This window comes from Dipodomys merriami, unplaced genomic scaffold (genome assembly GCF_024711535.1).
Source record: "Dipodomys merriami isolate MVZ:Mamm:240054 unplaced genomic scaffold, mDipMer1.0.p SCAF_9, whole genome shotgun sequence".
Classification (NCBI taxonomy): domain Eukaryota; kingdom Metazoa; phylum Chordata; class Mammalia; order Rodentia; family Heteromyidae; genus Dipodomys; species Dipodomys merriami.
In genome coordinates, this window is record NW_027206512.1 from 5,920,859 (window position 1) to 5,935,240 (window position 14,382).

The 14,382-nt window shown below is 41.3% G+C and overlaps 1 protein-coding gene across 1 annotated transcript in view; it reads left to right on the forward strand.

The window, feature by feature from the left end:
* The window catches only part of Spmip2 (sperm microtubule inner protein 2), a 116,321-nt gene that overhangs the window by 49,364 nt on the left and 52,575 nt on the right, over positions 1-14,382 (forward strand). The window contains exon 2 of the mRNA XM_070013053.1: positions 8,899-9,128. Coding sequence (XP_069869154.1) covers positions 8,899-9,128 — 230 coding nt within the window. The remainder of the gene's footprint in view (positions 1-8,898; positions 9,129-14,382) is intronic.

Sequence of the window (14,382 nt, forward strand, 5' to 3'; positions counted from 1 at the left end):
AAACTAAGGGCATTGCTTTTTGCTTGTTTTTTTTTTTTTTCTGCTCAGAGCTGGTGCTCTATCACTTGAGCCACAGCTCCATTTCAGGCTTTTTGGTGATTGATTGGTGATACCAGTCTCACAACTTTCCTACTTGGGCTGGCCTCAGATCTCAGCCTCCTGCACAGTTAGAATTACAGGAGTGAGCCTCCACTGCCCAGCACCAATGGAGTTTTTATTAGTTCTACACATATAGATCTTGCTAATACCTGTGTGTGTGTGTGTGTGTGTGTGTGTGTGTGCGTGCGTGTGCGTGTGCGTGTGTGTGTTTGAATACTGAGGTTTCAGTCAGAACATCATGCTTGCTAGGCAGATACTCTACCATTTGAGTCACATCCCTAGCCTTTTGTGTGTTACTCATTTTCCAGATAGGATCTTGCACTTTTTCCTAAGGCAAAAGACCATGATCCTCCTACCTCTGTCTCCCATGTAGCTAGGATTTCAGGCATATTCCATCATACTCAGCTTGTTTGTTGAAATAAGGTCTCAATACCCTGGCTTCATATAGACATCCTCCCATCTCTGCTTTCCAAGTAGCTAGGATTACAGTTTTGTTCTACTACCCTGGTTTAAGTATTTTTTCTTTTAAATGCCACGTTGAGAGCCTATCCATAATAATGCTAAGATGTCTCATGACAACACTGATAGAATAATGCATATTTATTCTAGAAAAATTCTAAGTAGAGTAAATTAGAACATGGTCCATTTCTTATCCATATCTCTTTCCAGTGACAAAAGTTATGCATAGAATCATTTGGTTGCAATGTTTTGTCGAGATGAATCTTTCTTTTCCAAGTAGAAGTCCAGTGAGATTTAGAACATTTTTACCCTACCTTCTTTCTCTATATGTATTTTTAAAAATTATACCAGCAACTTTAATGATATAAAGTAGCCATTCAGCTGGGTACTGCTGATTCACACCTGTTATCTTAGTTACTCAGGAGGCTGAGATCTGAGGATCATGTTTCAAAGTCAGTCCAGAGAGGAAAAGTCCATGAGACTCTTCTAATTAACTACTAAAATGCTGGAAGTGGAACCGTGGCTCAAGTGGTAGAGTGCTAGCCTTATACAAAAAAAAAAAAAGTGCAGGGATGGTGCTCAGATCCTGAGTTCAAGCATCAAGACCTATACAAAGAAATAACAAATAAATAGAACTCATTCTTTCCACAAACATTATCAAGATTTTGCTTAATATATTGTTCTGTCCAAAGTGCTATTGACATTAAAAGGCAAATAGGAGACAGCGTAAAGCCCTAATGCCACTACCAAGGGCTGGCAGAGAGACAAGACACACACTCGTGAGACAGATATAACAATAGCTTGTACACAAAACATGGGTCATACTGTACAAGAAACTATCAGTTAATTCAGGTGCTGATGGCTCACATCTGTAATCCTAACTACTTGGGAGATCTGAGGATTGCAGTTTGAAATCAGCATGGGCAGGAAAGTCTGTGAGTCTTGAATCTCCAATTAAATACCTCAAAAAGGGCAGAAGTGGAGCTGTGGCTTGAGTTGGGGTAGAGTGCTAGCCTTGAGCAGAAAAGCTCAGAGACAATGTCCAGGCCTTGAGATCAAGCCCCAGGACCATCACACACACACACACACACTCTCTCTCTCTCTCTCTCTCTCTCTCTCTCTCAATCTCTGTCTCTGTCTCTGTCTCTCTCTCTCAATCTCTGTCTCTGTCTCTGTCTCTGTCTCTGTCTCTGTCTCTCTCTCTCTCTCTCTCTCTCTCTCTCTCTCTCACACACACACACACACACACACACACACACACATTCGTCTCAGTGAAATGTACCCTAAAGGAGATGAGTGTGATCTTTTTCAAACCGTATCGGAAACTGGAAAGCCCAGGTCAAGTCACAACCCTGGGTGCAGTGCATGTCATATTGTATGAATCATTGCTTGAACTATACGTAAGTAGGAAATGGATTCTTGAATGCTTTATAACTCTGAATTTTGATCTATAGTTCTATGTGTAATTATCCCATCCACATATATTGACCTGATAATCTTGTGAGGGTATTTGAAGCAATTTGGTCAGTACCTGTCACCTCTAAGGTTTTCAGAATGCCCAGCAGGAAGATCATCATTTGAGGAGATAATGTTCACAGCAAAGATACTTCTCCATAGCATTCTCACTCAGAAATAACCCAAGCTGAGCTGGGGTTCAGTTCTGCCAATGGCTGTACAATTGCATACTTGCAATAACTGTACTGAAATGCAGCATTAAGAATTGTTCCAGTCCCTAAGTCCATTTTGTGATAGCTGTCAGAACTGGAAAGCCTTATTCACATTACTAGTAATTATTAATTTCTAACATTGTCTTCTCTTCTTGCTGCATCCATGTGTCCAATGTACCCATTAGAGTTGATTATGCATTTTCCACTCCCACCTTCCCTTTGATCCTGGCTTTGGCTGGGTTCCTCAACAAGCTCAGCCACTGTGAGCCACACATTTGCGGGACCAAATTATGTTCATGCTGTCACCAAAATGTCAAATATGTTCATTAGAATACTCCCTTCCATCTTCACTGAATTCCTTACTGTTTACTGTGTTGGTATGTATCATATTAATATTTGGAAGTAGAGGACTGGTGTCATGGAGACAATATTATAGAATGAGTCATATTACTACGAGCTTCAACTTGTCTCAATTTCTAGTAAAGCAAATGTGCTCCTTGCTGACACAAGATTTTATTCTTTTAACATTTCCTTTCTATTTGATTGTGTGTGTGTGTGTGTGTGTGTGTGTGTGTGTGTGTGTGTGTGTGTGTGTGTGATGTATGCTGCTGTATGCTGGTACTAGGGCTTGAACTCAGGTCATGGGTGCTTTCCCTTAGCTTTTTTGCTCAACGCTGGTATTCTACCACTGGCGCCATAGTTCTACTTCCAGCTTCTTGGGATTTAATGGGAGATAAGAGTCTCATAGACTTTTCTGCATGGGCTGGCTCTGAACCATGATCCTCAGATCTCAGCCTCCTGAATAGCAGGATCTCAGATGTGAACCACTGGCTATTTCAGGATTTTTAAAAAAGCTATCTTTAAGGCTGTATCTGAGAGGTGATGAATACTTTTAGTTTTCGTGGGGGTTTTGTCTGAATATGTTTTTATTTTCCTTATGTTTCCAAAGAACAGCAGAGAATTCTAGGTTGACAGGTTTTTGTTTTTGTTTTGTCAATCATGGGGCTTCCATTTGTTAGGAAATAGAAAGACTTGGAAAAAATTTATATTAAATGAAGTAATCCAGGCCCAAAGAAACATAGGCCCCACGGTTTCCCTTATTTGTAATAACTAGTATATGCCTAGGACAAGCAGAAAAGTTCAAAAGCTATATACATATGATCATATAAGATGATGCTAAGCAAAATGAACCCCAAGATAGAGACAGAGGTTTTATCTTTCTTGCTGTTGTTTTTAATGTACTTATAATGTACTATCTGATTTTTTTTCTTTAGTATGGTCTATCCCCATTGTATAACCCCTTTTGATTCCAGTGTCTTGCATCTCGTATATACATTTTTCTAATTTGGGGAGGGGAAGGGAAATAACAATATGCTGAAATTGTAACAATGAGATGTACAAGACACTGTGTTGAAAACAAACTTTACAACTTAGGTGGGGGGAGGGAGGATTTGGGGAGGTAAGGAGGAAAAGGATGGTAGGGGAAAAACAAAGGAGGGGGTAACAGTGTTTGATAGGAAATGTACTAATTACCTTACTCATGTAACTGTAATCCCTCTGTACAATATCTTTACAATAAAAAAATATATTAAAAAATGTGGGGCTTGAACTCAGGGCCTGGATACTGTCCCTTAGTATTTTTGCTCAAGGTTAGCACTGTAACACTTTGAGACACAGCCCTACTTCTGGTTTTCTAGTGGTTGATAGGAGATATGAGTGTCATGGACTTCCCGTCCTGGGCTGGCTTTGCACCATGATCCTCACATCTTAGTCTCCTGAGTAGCTAGGATTACAGGCTTGAGCCACCAGTGCCTAGCTGACAGTTTTGTTTTGTTCGGTTTGGTTTGGTATGTTTGGTTGTGGGGTTTGAACTCTCCCTCAGCTCTTCAGCTCAAGGTTGGTGCTCTACCACTTGAGCCACAATGCTACTTCTGGTTTTCTGGTGGTTTATTGGCTGCTGACAGTTCTTTTTAAAATTCCTTTTGGTCTTGAGTTTTCCAGATGAGGATTCGAGGGCTAGAGATGGAGCTCCAGCATTTGCCTGGCAAGTGCAAGGTACCAATTTCAAATCCCAGTGCTGTCAAATGTAAATGGTTAAGATGAGGATCCTGCCATTCAAATTAGTGTTCCCTATAGAGAAAAACAAGAGAGAACCACTGCTCTTCAGAAGAACAGAGAACAATAATATATATCCTTCTACACTCTAGAGATTGAAAAATGAAAATAGAGTGCCTAATTTTGCCAATAGGGGACTAGGGATCTTTTACAGAAATGAAAGCTATATTATTGCTATAATGAAGACGGGAAATAAACCAACTTAAAGAGGAGAAAGTTACCAGCATTTGGGGAGTTAGAATGGAAAGTTACAGACCAGCTGGGTTACTTAGCAAAACCCAAACCCAGTCTTGAGGGGTAAAAAACAAAACAAAACACAAAAATCTTCCTTTGCTCACAGTTTCAGAGGTGCTGGTTCTTGATTAGTTGACTGTATACTTGTACACATGGGGGCAAAGTATGTCAAGATAGGAACAAGTGCAGAACAGGGTAATTACCTCATGCTGTCCAGAAAACAAAGAGAGACAGAAATGGGTTAGTGCCCCATATCTTTAAGGTTATGGCCCCACAACCTAATTTCCTGCCACTAGGCCCCACCTCTTTTTTTTTTTTTGCCGGTTGTGGGGCCTGAACTCTGGGCCTGGGCACTGTCCCTCAGCTCTTCAGCTCAAGGCTAGCGCTCTACCACCTTGAGCCACAGTGCCACTTCCAGCTTTTTCTGCTTATATGGTCTCATGCATGCAAGGCAAGCACTCTACCACTGAGCCACTTTCCCAGCACCTCCTCATAGTACCATGGGATGGGGGTCAAGCCTCCACACATAATCTGTGGAGATATTTAAGATAAAACTAAGCCAGATGCTGGTGGCTCACATCTGTAATCCTGGCTACTTAGGAGGCTGAGATCTGAGGATCAAGTTTCAAAGCCAGTCTGGGCAGAAAAGTCTGGGAGACTCTTATCTCCCCTGAACTACCAAAAAAAAAAAAAAAAGAGCTGGAACTGGAGCTGTGGTTCAAGAGGTAGAGCACTAGCTCTGAGCAAAAGAAGCTCAGGGACAGTGCCCAGGTCCTGAGTTCAAGCCCCAGGACTATACCATACACAACACACATACACACACACACACACACACACACACACACACACACACAAACTATAGCAGAAGCATTTACAATAAACCTTATACGATTTATTTTATGCTTGATAGGAAATGGACTCATTACCTTTCTCATGTAACTGTAATCCCTTTACAGTATCTTTACAATAAAAATATATACTAAAAAGATTTATTTTATATTTTTTTGGTGTCAATACTAAGGTTTGAGCAGGGCCTCATGTTCTTGCTTGGCTTTTTTTGCTCAAGGATGGTACTCTAGCACTTGAGCCATATCTACACTTCCAGCTTTTTGCTGGTTAACTGGAGATGAGTTTCACAGACTTTTATGTTCAGCTGATATTAAACTGGAATCCTCAGATCTCAGTCTCCCAAGTAGCTGAGTCACCAACACTGCCTAAATAATGAAAAAAAAAATTTAAGGGAGGAATTAGAGTTGGATTATGAAGACACTGCAATCCTGAGAGAACTGGATAAACACAACTATCATCCACTGCAGCAACCCATTTCAGGATTTTTAGGAAAGAAGGTATTTGATTTTATCTGAGTTTTATATCTCTCCTGGTGGTTGGAGAAAAGATGAATTAAAAAGAAGAGCAGTTGTTGCTGAGAATAGTTAGGAGGCATTCTGCTTATCCAGATGAAAGATAATAAAGGATGGTTTACTTCTGCCTGCCTTCCAGTTGATAATTCCTCAGGAAAAGAAGGCCTTTGCTTGTTCAGTGCTGTATTCCTGGAACATGTAGTGGCCATTCATAATTTTTTTTTTTTTTGGGTCCAGTCATGGGGCCTGAACTCTGGGCCTGGGCATTGTCCCTCAGCTCTTCAGCTCAAGGCTAGCGCTCTACCACTTGAGCCACAGCGCCACTTCCGGCTTTTTTTCTTTTTGCTTATGTGGTGCTGAGGAATCGAACCCAGGGCCTCAGGCATGCAAGCGCTCTACCACTGAGCCACCTTCCCAGCCCCTCATAATTATTTTTTGAGTACTTAAGTGGGCAAAAGAATAAGCAAATTAATAAAAATAAATAAACAAGACAACAAAGAAATCAGACTAGTGGAATTTTATAATTTTCAATTTACAAGTGGAATTTTCTCCTTTTTTTTCTTTTTTTGGTAGTACTAAGGTTTGAACTCATGGCCTCATACTTGCCTAGAAGGGGTTCTTCCACTTGAGCCACTCCCAGCCCTTATGACTCTCATTCATTTTCTTTTTTAATTGTTCTAGTACTGAGACTTGAACTCAGAGCCTCACACTCTTATTCAGCTTTCTTGTTCACAGCTAGCCTTTCTGCCATGCTGAATGAGTCTCTTCTAAATCCAGATGTTAAAATCAATGGGCAGTGTGATCCTATTAATTGCTGGGGCCTTTATGAGGTGATTAGGCCACAGAGGCCTCTTCCTCCCATATAGGATGAAAGCCCTCAGGGTTTCCCTTGGCTCCTGCTGTGTGAGGACTGGGGAGGAGAACACAGCCATCAGGCACCATTGTGAAGACAGAGCAGCCCTCACCAGCCACAAAGCTTGACCCCTCCATGGAAGACTACCCAGCATGAATAGACTAAGACAACTAGTGAGTCACAGCTCTTGTAGAACAATATCTTTTTTTTTTTTTTTGGTGGTCGTGGGGCTTGAATTCTGGGCCTGAGCGCTGTCCCTCAGCTCTTCAGCTCAAGGTGAGTGCTCTACCACTTGAGCTATAACACCACTTCCAGTTTTCTAGTGGTTTATTGGAGATAAGAGTTTCACGGACTTTCCTGCCCTGGCTGGCTTTGAACCTCGATCCTCAGATCTCAGCCTTCTAAGTAGCTAGGATTACAGGCGTGAACCACCGGCACCCGACTTAGAACAATATCTTGTAGAACAAAATGATCCACAAAGGAGCTAGCTACGGCTCTTCTTCTGCACTCACATTCATAGTGGTGTGTAGTGGTGACATTTTAACAATAATTGAAACATTATTAGGCCATTACTTCCCCCAATTTTTTGATGTTTGTGAAATGCATGTAAATTATCTACTGGAGAAAACTCATTGAACATCTCTGGATTATATAATTATAAATAGTTTGACTTGAATAGCTAAAAGGCAAAGTTGCAAGCAGTGTCCCATGCAGAAGTTGTATAGGCAAGACCTCCACATCTGTCAGATGAGGAGAGAACAGTTTCTCAAGCTCTGACAATCCCCAGAGTAGTTATAGCTGAGTGAAAACCTGAAGCACATAGAACTGAAGCCACATGTCCTGTTTCATCAGGGAAATTAGGTTGAAAGTAAGTATTCAGCCCACTGTATCATGGGGAGTGATGATGATTAGCAAGCCATAAAGACACCGCCAGAGCAAGTTCTGCAAGAGTGCTCAGGTGAGTACCTGGTCCCACCTCATACTCTGCTGCCCACCTCTTATTCTGCACATATTGGGCCCCAAAATGAAAGGAGCCACAGCAACTACCTCCATGGTCTTCACTCCACTTTTAGAGCACAAAGAGGAATGGAGTACTTTCTTTGTGTTCCTAGTCAACACACATAATCCTACATGCTGGTTCCAGGGCTTTTGAAGTTCCACCTTGTTAGTGCATCCATTTGTAATCAGTACCATCCTTTCCAAAATACTTAGCTCAATATAGCACTTACACACCATCAACTTTAAATACCAAGCTTATTACAAGCTCTTTGCCCAGACCTCTGAGGTTTGCTTGCTTTACCCATTTCTACATGTCACTGATTGGTTATGTTCATTGTTTTATATTTTGAAATACCAAATTAAATACCCCTGCCTCTGGTCAGCATGTGATAAATGTTCTCATCCAGTACTTGTCTCAGTTTTCCAATTGCTTATAATCCCTTTGGGGAACACTCTAATTCTCATTTCACATTTTCTCTGGATAAAATACTCTAACCTCAAGTTTGTTTGGGAAATGTTAGAGAAATTTAGTGGCCATCAAGTTTAACCTTCAAGGCAGCCTTTTGGGTGTGAAAGAGCTTGTTACATGTGACTCTGGATAGATGTGTGTGTGTGTGTGTGTGTGTGTGTGTGTGTGTTTGTGTGTGTGTGTGTGCTGGTACTGCTTGAACTCAGTGCCTAGATGCTTTTCCTTAACTTTTTTGCTGAAAGCTGACAGTCTACCCTTGGTCAATACTCTGTTTCTGCCTTTTTGCTATGTGGTTGGAGATAAGAGTTTCAGATTTATCTTCTTGGACTGGCTTCAAACCTCCATCCTCAGATTTCAGCCTTCTGAGTGGCCAGAATTACAAACATAAGCCCCTGGAGCCCAACCTGAACAAGCCTATATATGCTACATTTTTCTCTTATCTTGAAAGAGGGAAACTAAATCTGACACCTTTGGTTATTAGTGAGGGTTATTTTGACTAATATGTCTGAATGACCTACTTATAGGAACACAGTAATTGTCTCATAAAACATGGACTTACTATTTTCACAACTAAAATACAAGATTTGTAGAATAAAACATGGAGAATTTTTTGAAGTGTGTTTTTCTTTTTGTCTCTTTAAGGTCCAGATTACATAAAGGATCATTTGCCCAAAGTTCATCAACATACCTCCTACATAGGAGAAAAGCGGCCAACCTTAGAAAAGACGGGAGATCTCAGATACTTATGGAGGGCAGCCTCTCACGGAAGCTTGCCACCAAAATACAAACACGAGTATGTTGGTGAAGTTGGTTGGGGGGCACAGTACTCCTTCATCAATGAATCCAGACTTAAGAGTGGCTTTCATAGAAAGGTACTATTCTTAAATTTGTTCCTTGCATAGTATATATACTGCTTCCTGATTAATTCATTTTGAGTTTGTTTCTGTGTGCCTTGTCAGGTGTTATGCTCTAATTGAGAAGTAATGGGATCCAGGTTTTGTATCCAGATAAATGTATGAATAAATGGATTTACTAGCACAATCCTCCCTCAGCCCTGAAGTACATAGAGAGCATATGTGTAAGCCTAGCATTTGGGCACTGCTTTGGAATGCATAAAAAGTTGCATGTATATGGGGACATTTGCCTACCCCCACACTATTCCTATTCTCTGGGAATAGGTGTGTCAAGGAAGAAAATGCTGGACATAATCGCCAAAGCAGAAGATGAGTCTCAGGTCTTTAAAAGCCTATTGAGCATGCCTATTGTTGAGCATGCCTATTGTCAGCAGTTTAGAGTATGTTTGTAGAAACCTCATCTTCTGTCTGGTAATGTGGACCTGGAGCTTCTTCCACAGCCTTCTCTCAAATGGAAAGAGGCAAGTGATATTATATTATATCATATTATATTATATTATATTATATCATATCATATTATATTATATTACATTATATTTTGTGCAGATACTGGGGCTTGAACTCTGGGCCTCCCATTCTCCTTTAGCTTTTTTGCTCAAAACTCTGGCACTCTAGCACTTGAGTCACAACTCCACTTCCAACATTTCGATGGTTAATTAGAAATAAGATTTTCACAGACTTTTTTTTTTCCCCAGCTGGCTTTGAACCTTGATCCTCTGCCTCCCAAGTAGCTAGGATTACAAGTGTGAGCCACTGGCACCTGGAGCCTCATTATGAAATCTTACATATGCATACTATCAGGCTGTTGTGATCACTAAATAAATGTTTGTGCAGTGCCAGGCACAGTGTCCAGCACACAGTGTGTGTTTCAAATCATTGCAATGTTGGGATAATTAACAGCAGCACACAGGAATTTGCTGAGCACAAGGCCTATGCCCATGTAGACTAGCCTGACTATGGCTATGTTGCTTTGTTGTTTGTTGTTCTTTTTTGGCTTGCTTCTCATTGTTTTGTTGAAGCTGGGCTTGAACTTCTGAACTCAAAGGATCTTCCTGCCTTAGCCTCCCACACCTGACTTGTATTTCATGTATCAGATGAACAGAATGAATGTGTAGGTTCTTAAACTAGGTCCAACTCAGGTAATGAGGATGATAATCAGGCATTTGATTATTAGCCTGGACACCAGCAAAGCCCTGTGGCTGTTATGGGAGGGCCCAGAACCGTGGCTGCCTGCATTGTTGCAGTATTGTGCCCTGTTATCCCACATTGGTGGACAGCTTCTCTTCTTTCTCAATCTTATACTGAAGGGACTCATTTCCTGTCCAAATGAGGAGTCCAACATTTCTTGGATGTTAAAGAAGGTTGTGAGTCCAAAAGAGATGAAGCTGAGGACTGGGCTTCCAGGAAAGTGGCTATTCAGTTTCTTTCTTCTGGGTTTCAGACTGCTTGTTGTAAGTCCTGCTTTGTGTGGTGTGGGTCATCTGGTTCTCTTTGGGGGGGTGTGTGTGTGCCATACAGTGAATTTCTTTTCCAACATTGTGACAGACTCAGAAAATGTCCTTTCCTAGTTTGGCTTCCATTGTAAAGGATGTAACTACCTACATTTTCATAGTCCTGGCTTTTTTTTTCCAGTACCAAGATTTGAACTCAGGACCTCAAGCTTGCCTAACTTACTTGCTTGACTGGGGCTCAACCACTTGGGCCAGCCTCCAGTCTAGCTTTTTGTTTTGTTTGTTTTAGATGGATTCTTGTGGATTTTTATTTCTAGGCTGACTTCATGATCCTCCAGATCTCAACTTCCTCAGTGACTAGGATTACAGGTGTGAGCTAACAAATCATAGCAGTCCTGGCATTTTTATACACTTGTGTTAGAAATCTTTGCTTTCAAGAATCTATATATGTCATAACAATCTTGAACAACACTTCAATGTTGCCATGGATTTATAAACAATAAGATTCTGAGAATGCACATATATTCACTGAAGATGATGATAGAAGCAAAAATATCCATCACTCACTCACCAATGAAATCCTGGGTGTGCTTCCATTCTACATCCAATTATGAGTATAGATTCAGACTTAAAACCCTTATCAACCACTGCTTCAGGCAGCTACTGCCAACCATTGGACCTGGTTGGATCTGAGGATACACGCCCTTCCTCCAACATGTACAAACATGCTAAGTACTCTTGAGATCTAAGAGTGCTGGCATTCTCCAGGAGCATGTCACCGAAAAGCTGGTCCCTTCTTGGGTGTGGTGTCACCTCAGTCTGCTGCTTATTCATTGTCCAGGGCCTGACCTTTCTGTGACCTCTGGAATGTCCCTTGTCCTTCCTTTCCCATCATTGTCCAGATCCAAACAGCCTCTGCTTATTTCCGTCTAACTGTAGAGACTCCTCAGGGGCTCTCAGTGCAATTGCTCAAAACTCCAATTTTAAACACAGATTCAATTTTTGAGTCTACTGGATTTTTACAGTGCTAAGAGCTGCCTTTTCTAATTTGCTGCTCCAGTTCTGTCTAAGACTGGCAGCAAGAAAGCTCAGGCACCTCCAGTGATGTCTGGGACATAGCCTGGGGCAGCTGCCTCCTCCCTGGGAGCCAGCCTCTTATGTGGGGCAGTTGCAGGTCTTGGTAGATAATCTGGCTTTGGCAGGAATATAATAACTTCCATGCTGAATGACACCTGAAAAATTCCTCTCACCTTGCAGAGAAAAGAAAAAAATCACAAGCTCAGCAATCTCTGCTGGACATGTTAGCCATTTCTTCCTGGCTGTTACTGTTGGGAGGAATCATAATGCCAAAATCACCTGTCAGTCAGGAGAGATTGTTACTTTTGCCATACTCTCTGACTTGGCAGTAATAGTTTCTTTTCATTTAAGTGTTGTTGTTTTTCTTTTTTTTCTTTTTTTTCTTTTTGACAGTCGTGGGGCCTGAACTCTGGGCCTGAGCACTGTCCCTCAGCTCTTCAGCTCAAGGCTAGTACTCTATCATTTGAGCCACAGCACCACTTCCGGCTTTTTCTGCTTATGTGGTGCTGAGGAATCGAACCCAGGGCCTCATGCATGCAAGGCAAGCACTCTACCACTGAGCCACCTTCCTAGCCCCTTTAAGTGGGTTTTAAACAAAGTATATATGCTGGTTCCTCAAATAGAGGAAGACTACTGGAACTATTCTTGTGGCTTCCCCCTAGGCTGATTGTGGAACTCTCCAAGCAGCAGACCCTTGGTCCATCTCCTTTCCCCAGGACTTACTCTAACCTGACCCTCAGCTGGTCAGTGGGCTTCCAGATGCCCAGTGTCTGCTCCTGTGTTCTCATCTCAGACAAAATGATTTAAAGCTTGCTTTTCCAACAGAAGATATCAACCAAATTCAATCACTCATTCTTCACTGTTACAATCCCAAAGACAATATTAAATGAATTAATCATAATATTACAATCAGTTTAGCACATAGTATAATAACTTCAAAAATATCCAGGGAGTGCTATAGAAATTCATCCAGCCATATGTTCATACATAATATAGTAACTAAAATTTTCTAGGCTTTGAAATTTCTGACTCATTTTAATTGCTACAATTCTACTGCTGTGCTCTTGGGAGGTCTTCTTGGTGACAGTTTTATGGACATTTGAACAGATTTCTGATGAGATATTGTGTTTCTTAGTAGCCAGTGAGATAAGCTCATCCAGGGATGGTTGGCTGTCTCTCTGTGAATTTATTAAGAGAACATAAACATGAGAAGAGCTACAATTGACTGAGTGTTTAATAAGGAAGGTACAAAGATTACAGAGGAGGAAACTGAGGCATGGGCACGTAAGGTGCCTGGTCTAAGGCTATAAAACTAATAAATGTTAGGGCCTGGATTTTCAGCCTTGGCTATATAAAGTCAATCTAGAGCAGGGTGGGACTTGGGGGGAGGGTGAGTGACAACATATGGGAAATGGAAGGGCAGATGGAGAAGTTCAACATTAGACTGGAACTGCTGGATAGAGAGCTTAACTTGTGGTCTTCTTCCACATGAGGTTCTGGTGAGTGGGCTGTGGTTGCTTCTGCTTACAGGGTGTGAGTTTTTCAGAGCACTCTTTTGTTCTCCCTGATTCCCATGACAAATTGTTAGCATCCAATGTACTGCATCTGTGATATTAAAATAAATTGTGGAACTAAAAGTGGACCCCAGCCTATCACCATACACCAACATCAACTCAAAATGGATTAAAGACCTTAACATCAAACCGGAATCTCTGAAACTACTGCAGTACCGAGTAGGAGAGACACATGAACTAATAGGCACAGGAAGGAACTTCCTGAACAGAGTCTGAGAGGCACAACAAATTGGAGAGAGACTCGACAAATGGGACTACCTTAAAATAAGCTTCTGCACAGCTAAAGCTATTGCAACCAAGCTAGAAAGACAACCAACCAATTGGGAAAAAATATTTACCAGCAATATATCAGACAAGGGGTTAACATCCAGTATATACAGGGAACTCAAGAAACTAATCCCTCCCAAACCTAACAAACCAATTACTAAATGGGTAAGGGAACTAAAGAGGGACTTCTCAGATGAAGAAATAAAAATGGCAAAGAAACACATGAGGAAATGTTCATCATCCCTGGTGGTGAAGGAAATGCAAATAAAGACAACCCTGAGATACCACCTTATCCCAGTCAGAATGTCCCACATCCACAAATCAGCCAACGACAAATGCTGGAGGGGATGTGGAGAAAGAGGAACCCTATTACACTGGGAATGTACACTTATACAACCACTTTGGAAAGCAGTCTGGAGGGTCCTTAGAAATTTAAATATTGACCTCCCTTATGACCCAGTCATACCATTTCTAGGCATCTACCCTGAACAACAGGAACCAATATACAAGGACACATGCACCTCCATGTTTATTGCAGCACTGTTCACAATAGCTAGGATATGGAAACAACCCAGATGCCCCACCACAGATGAATGGCTCCAAAAATTGTGGTATCTATACACAATGGAATATTATGCAGCCATTAGAAATGACAAAATATTGGAGCTAGAAGAAATCATGTTGAGCGAGGTAAGCCAAGAGCAAAGAGGTAAATGGTACATGGTCTCCCTGATAAGTGGATGATGAATCCAAAATGTTAGGTGATATGACAAAATTAACAGGACTTAAGAAACAAAGAACTTCCACTCATTTGGTCGAACCACTACTAAAGAAGCCCATGCT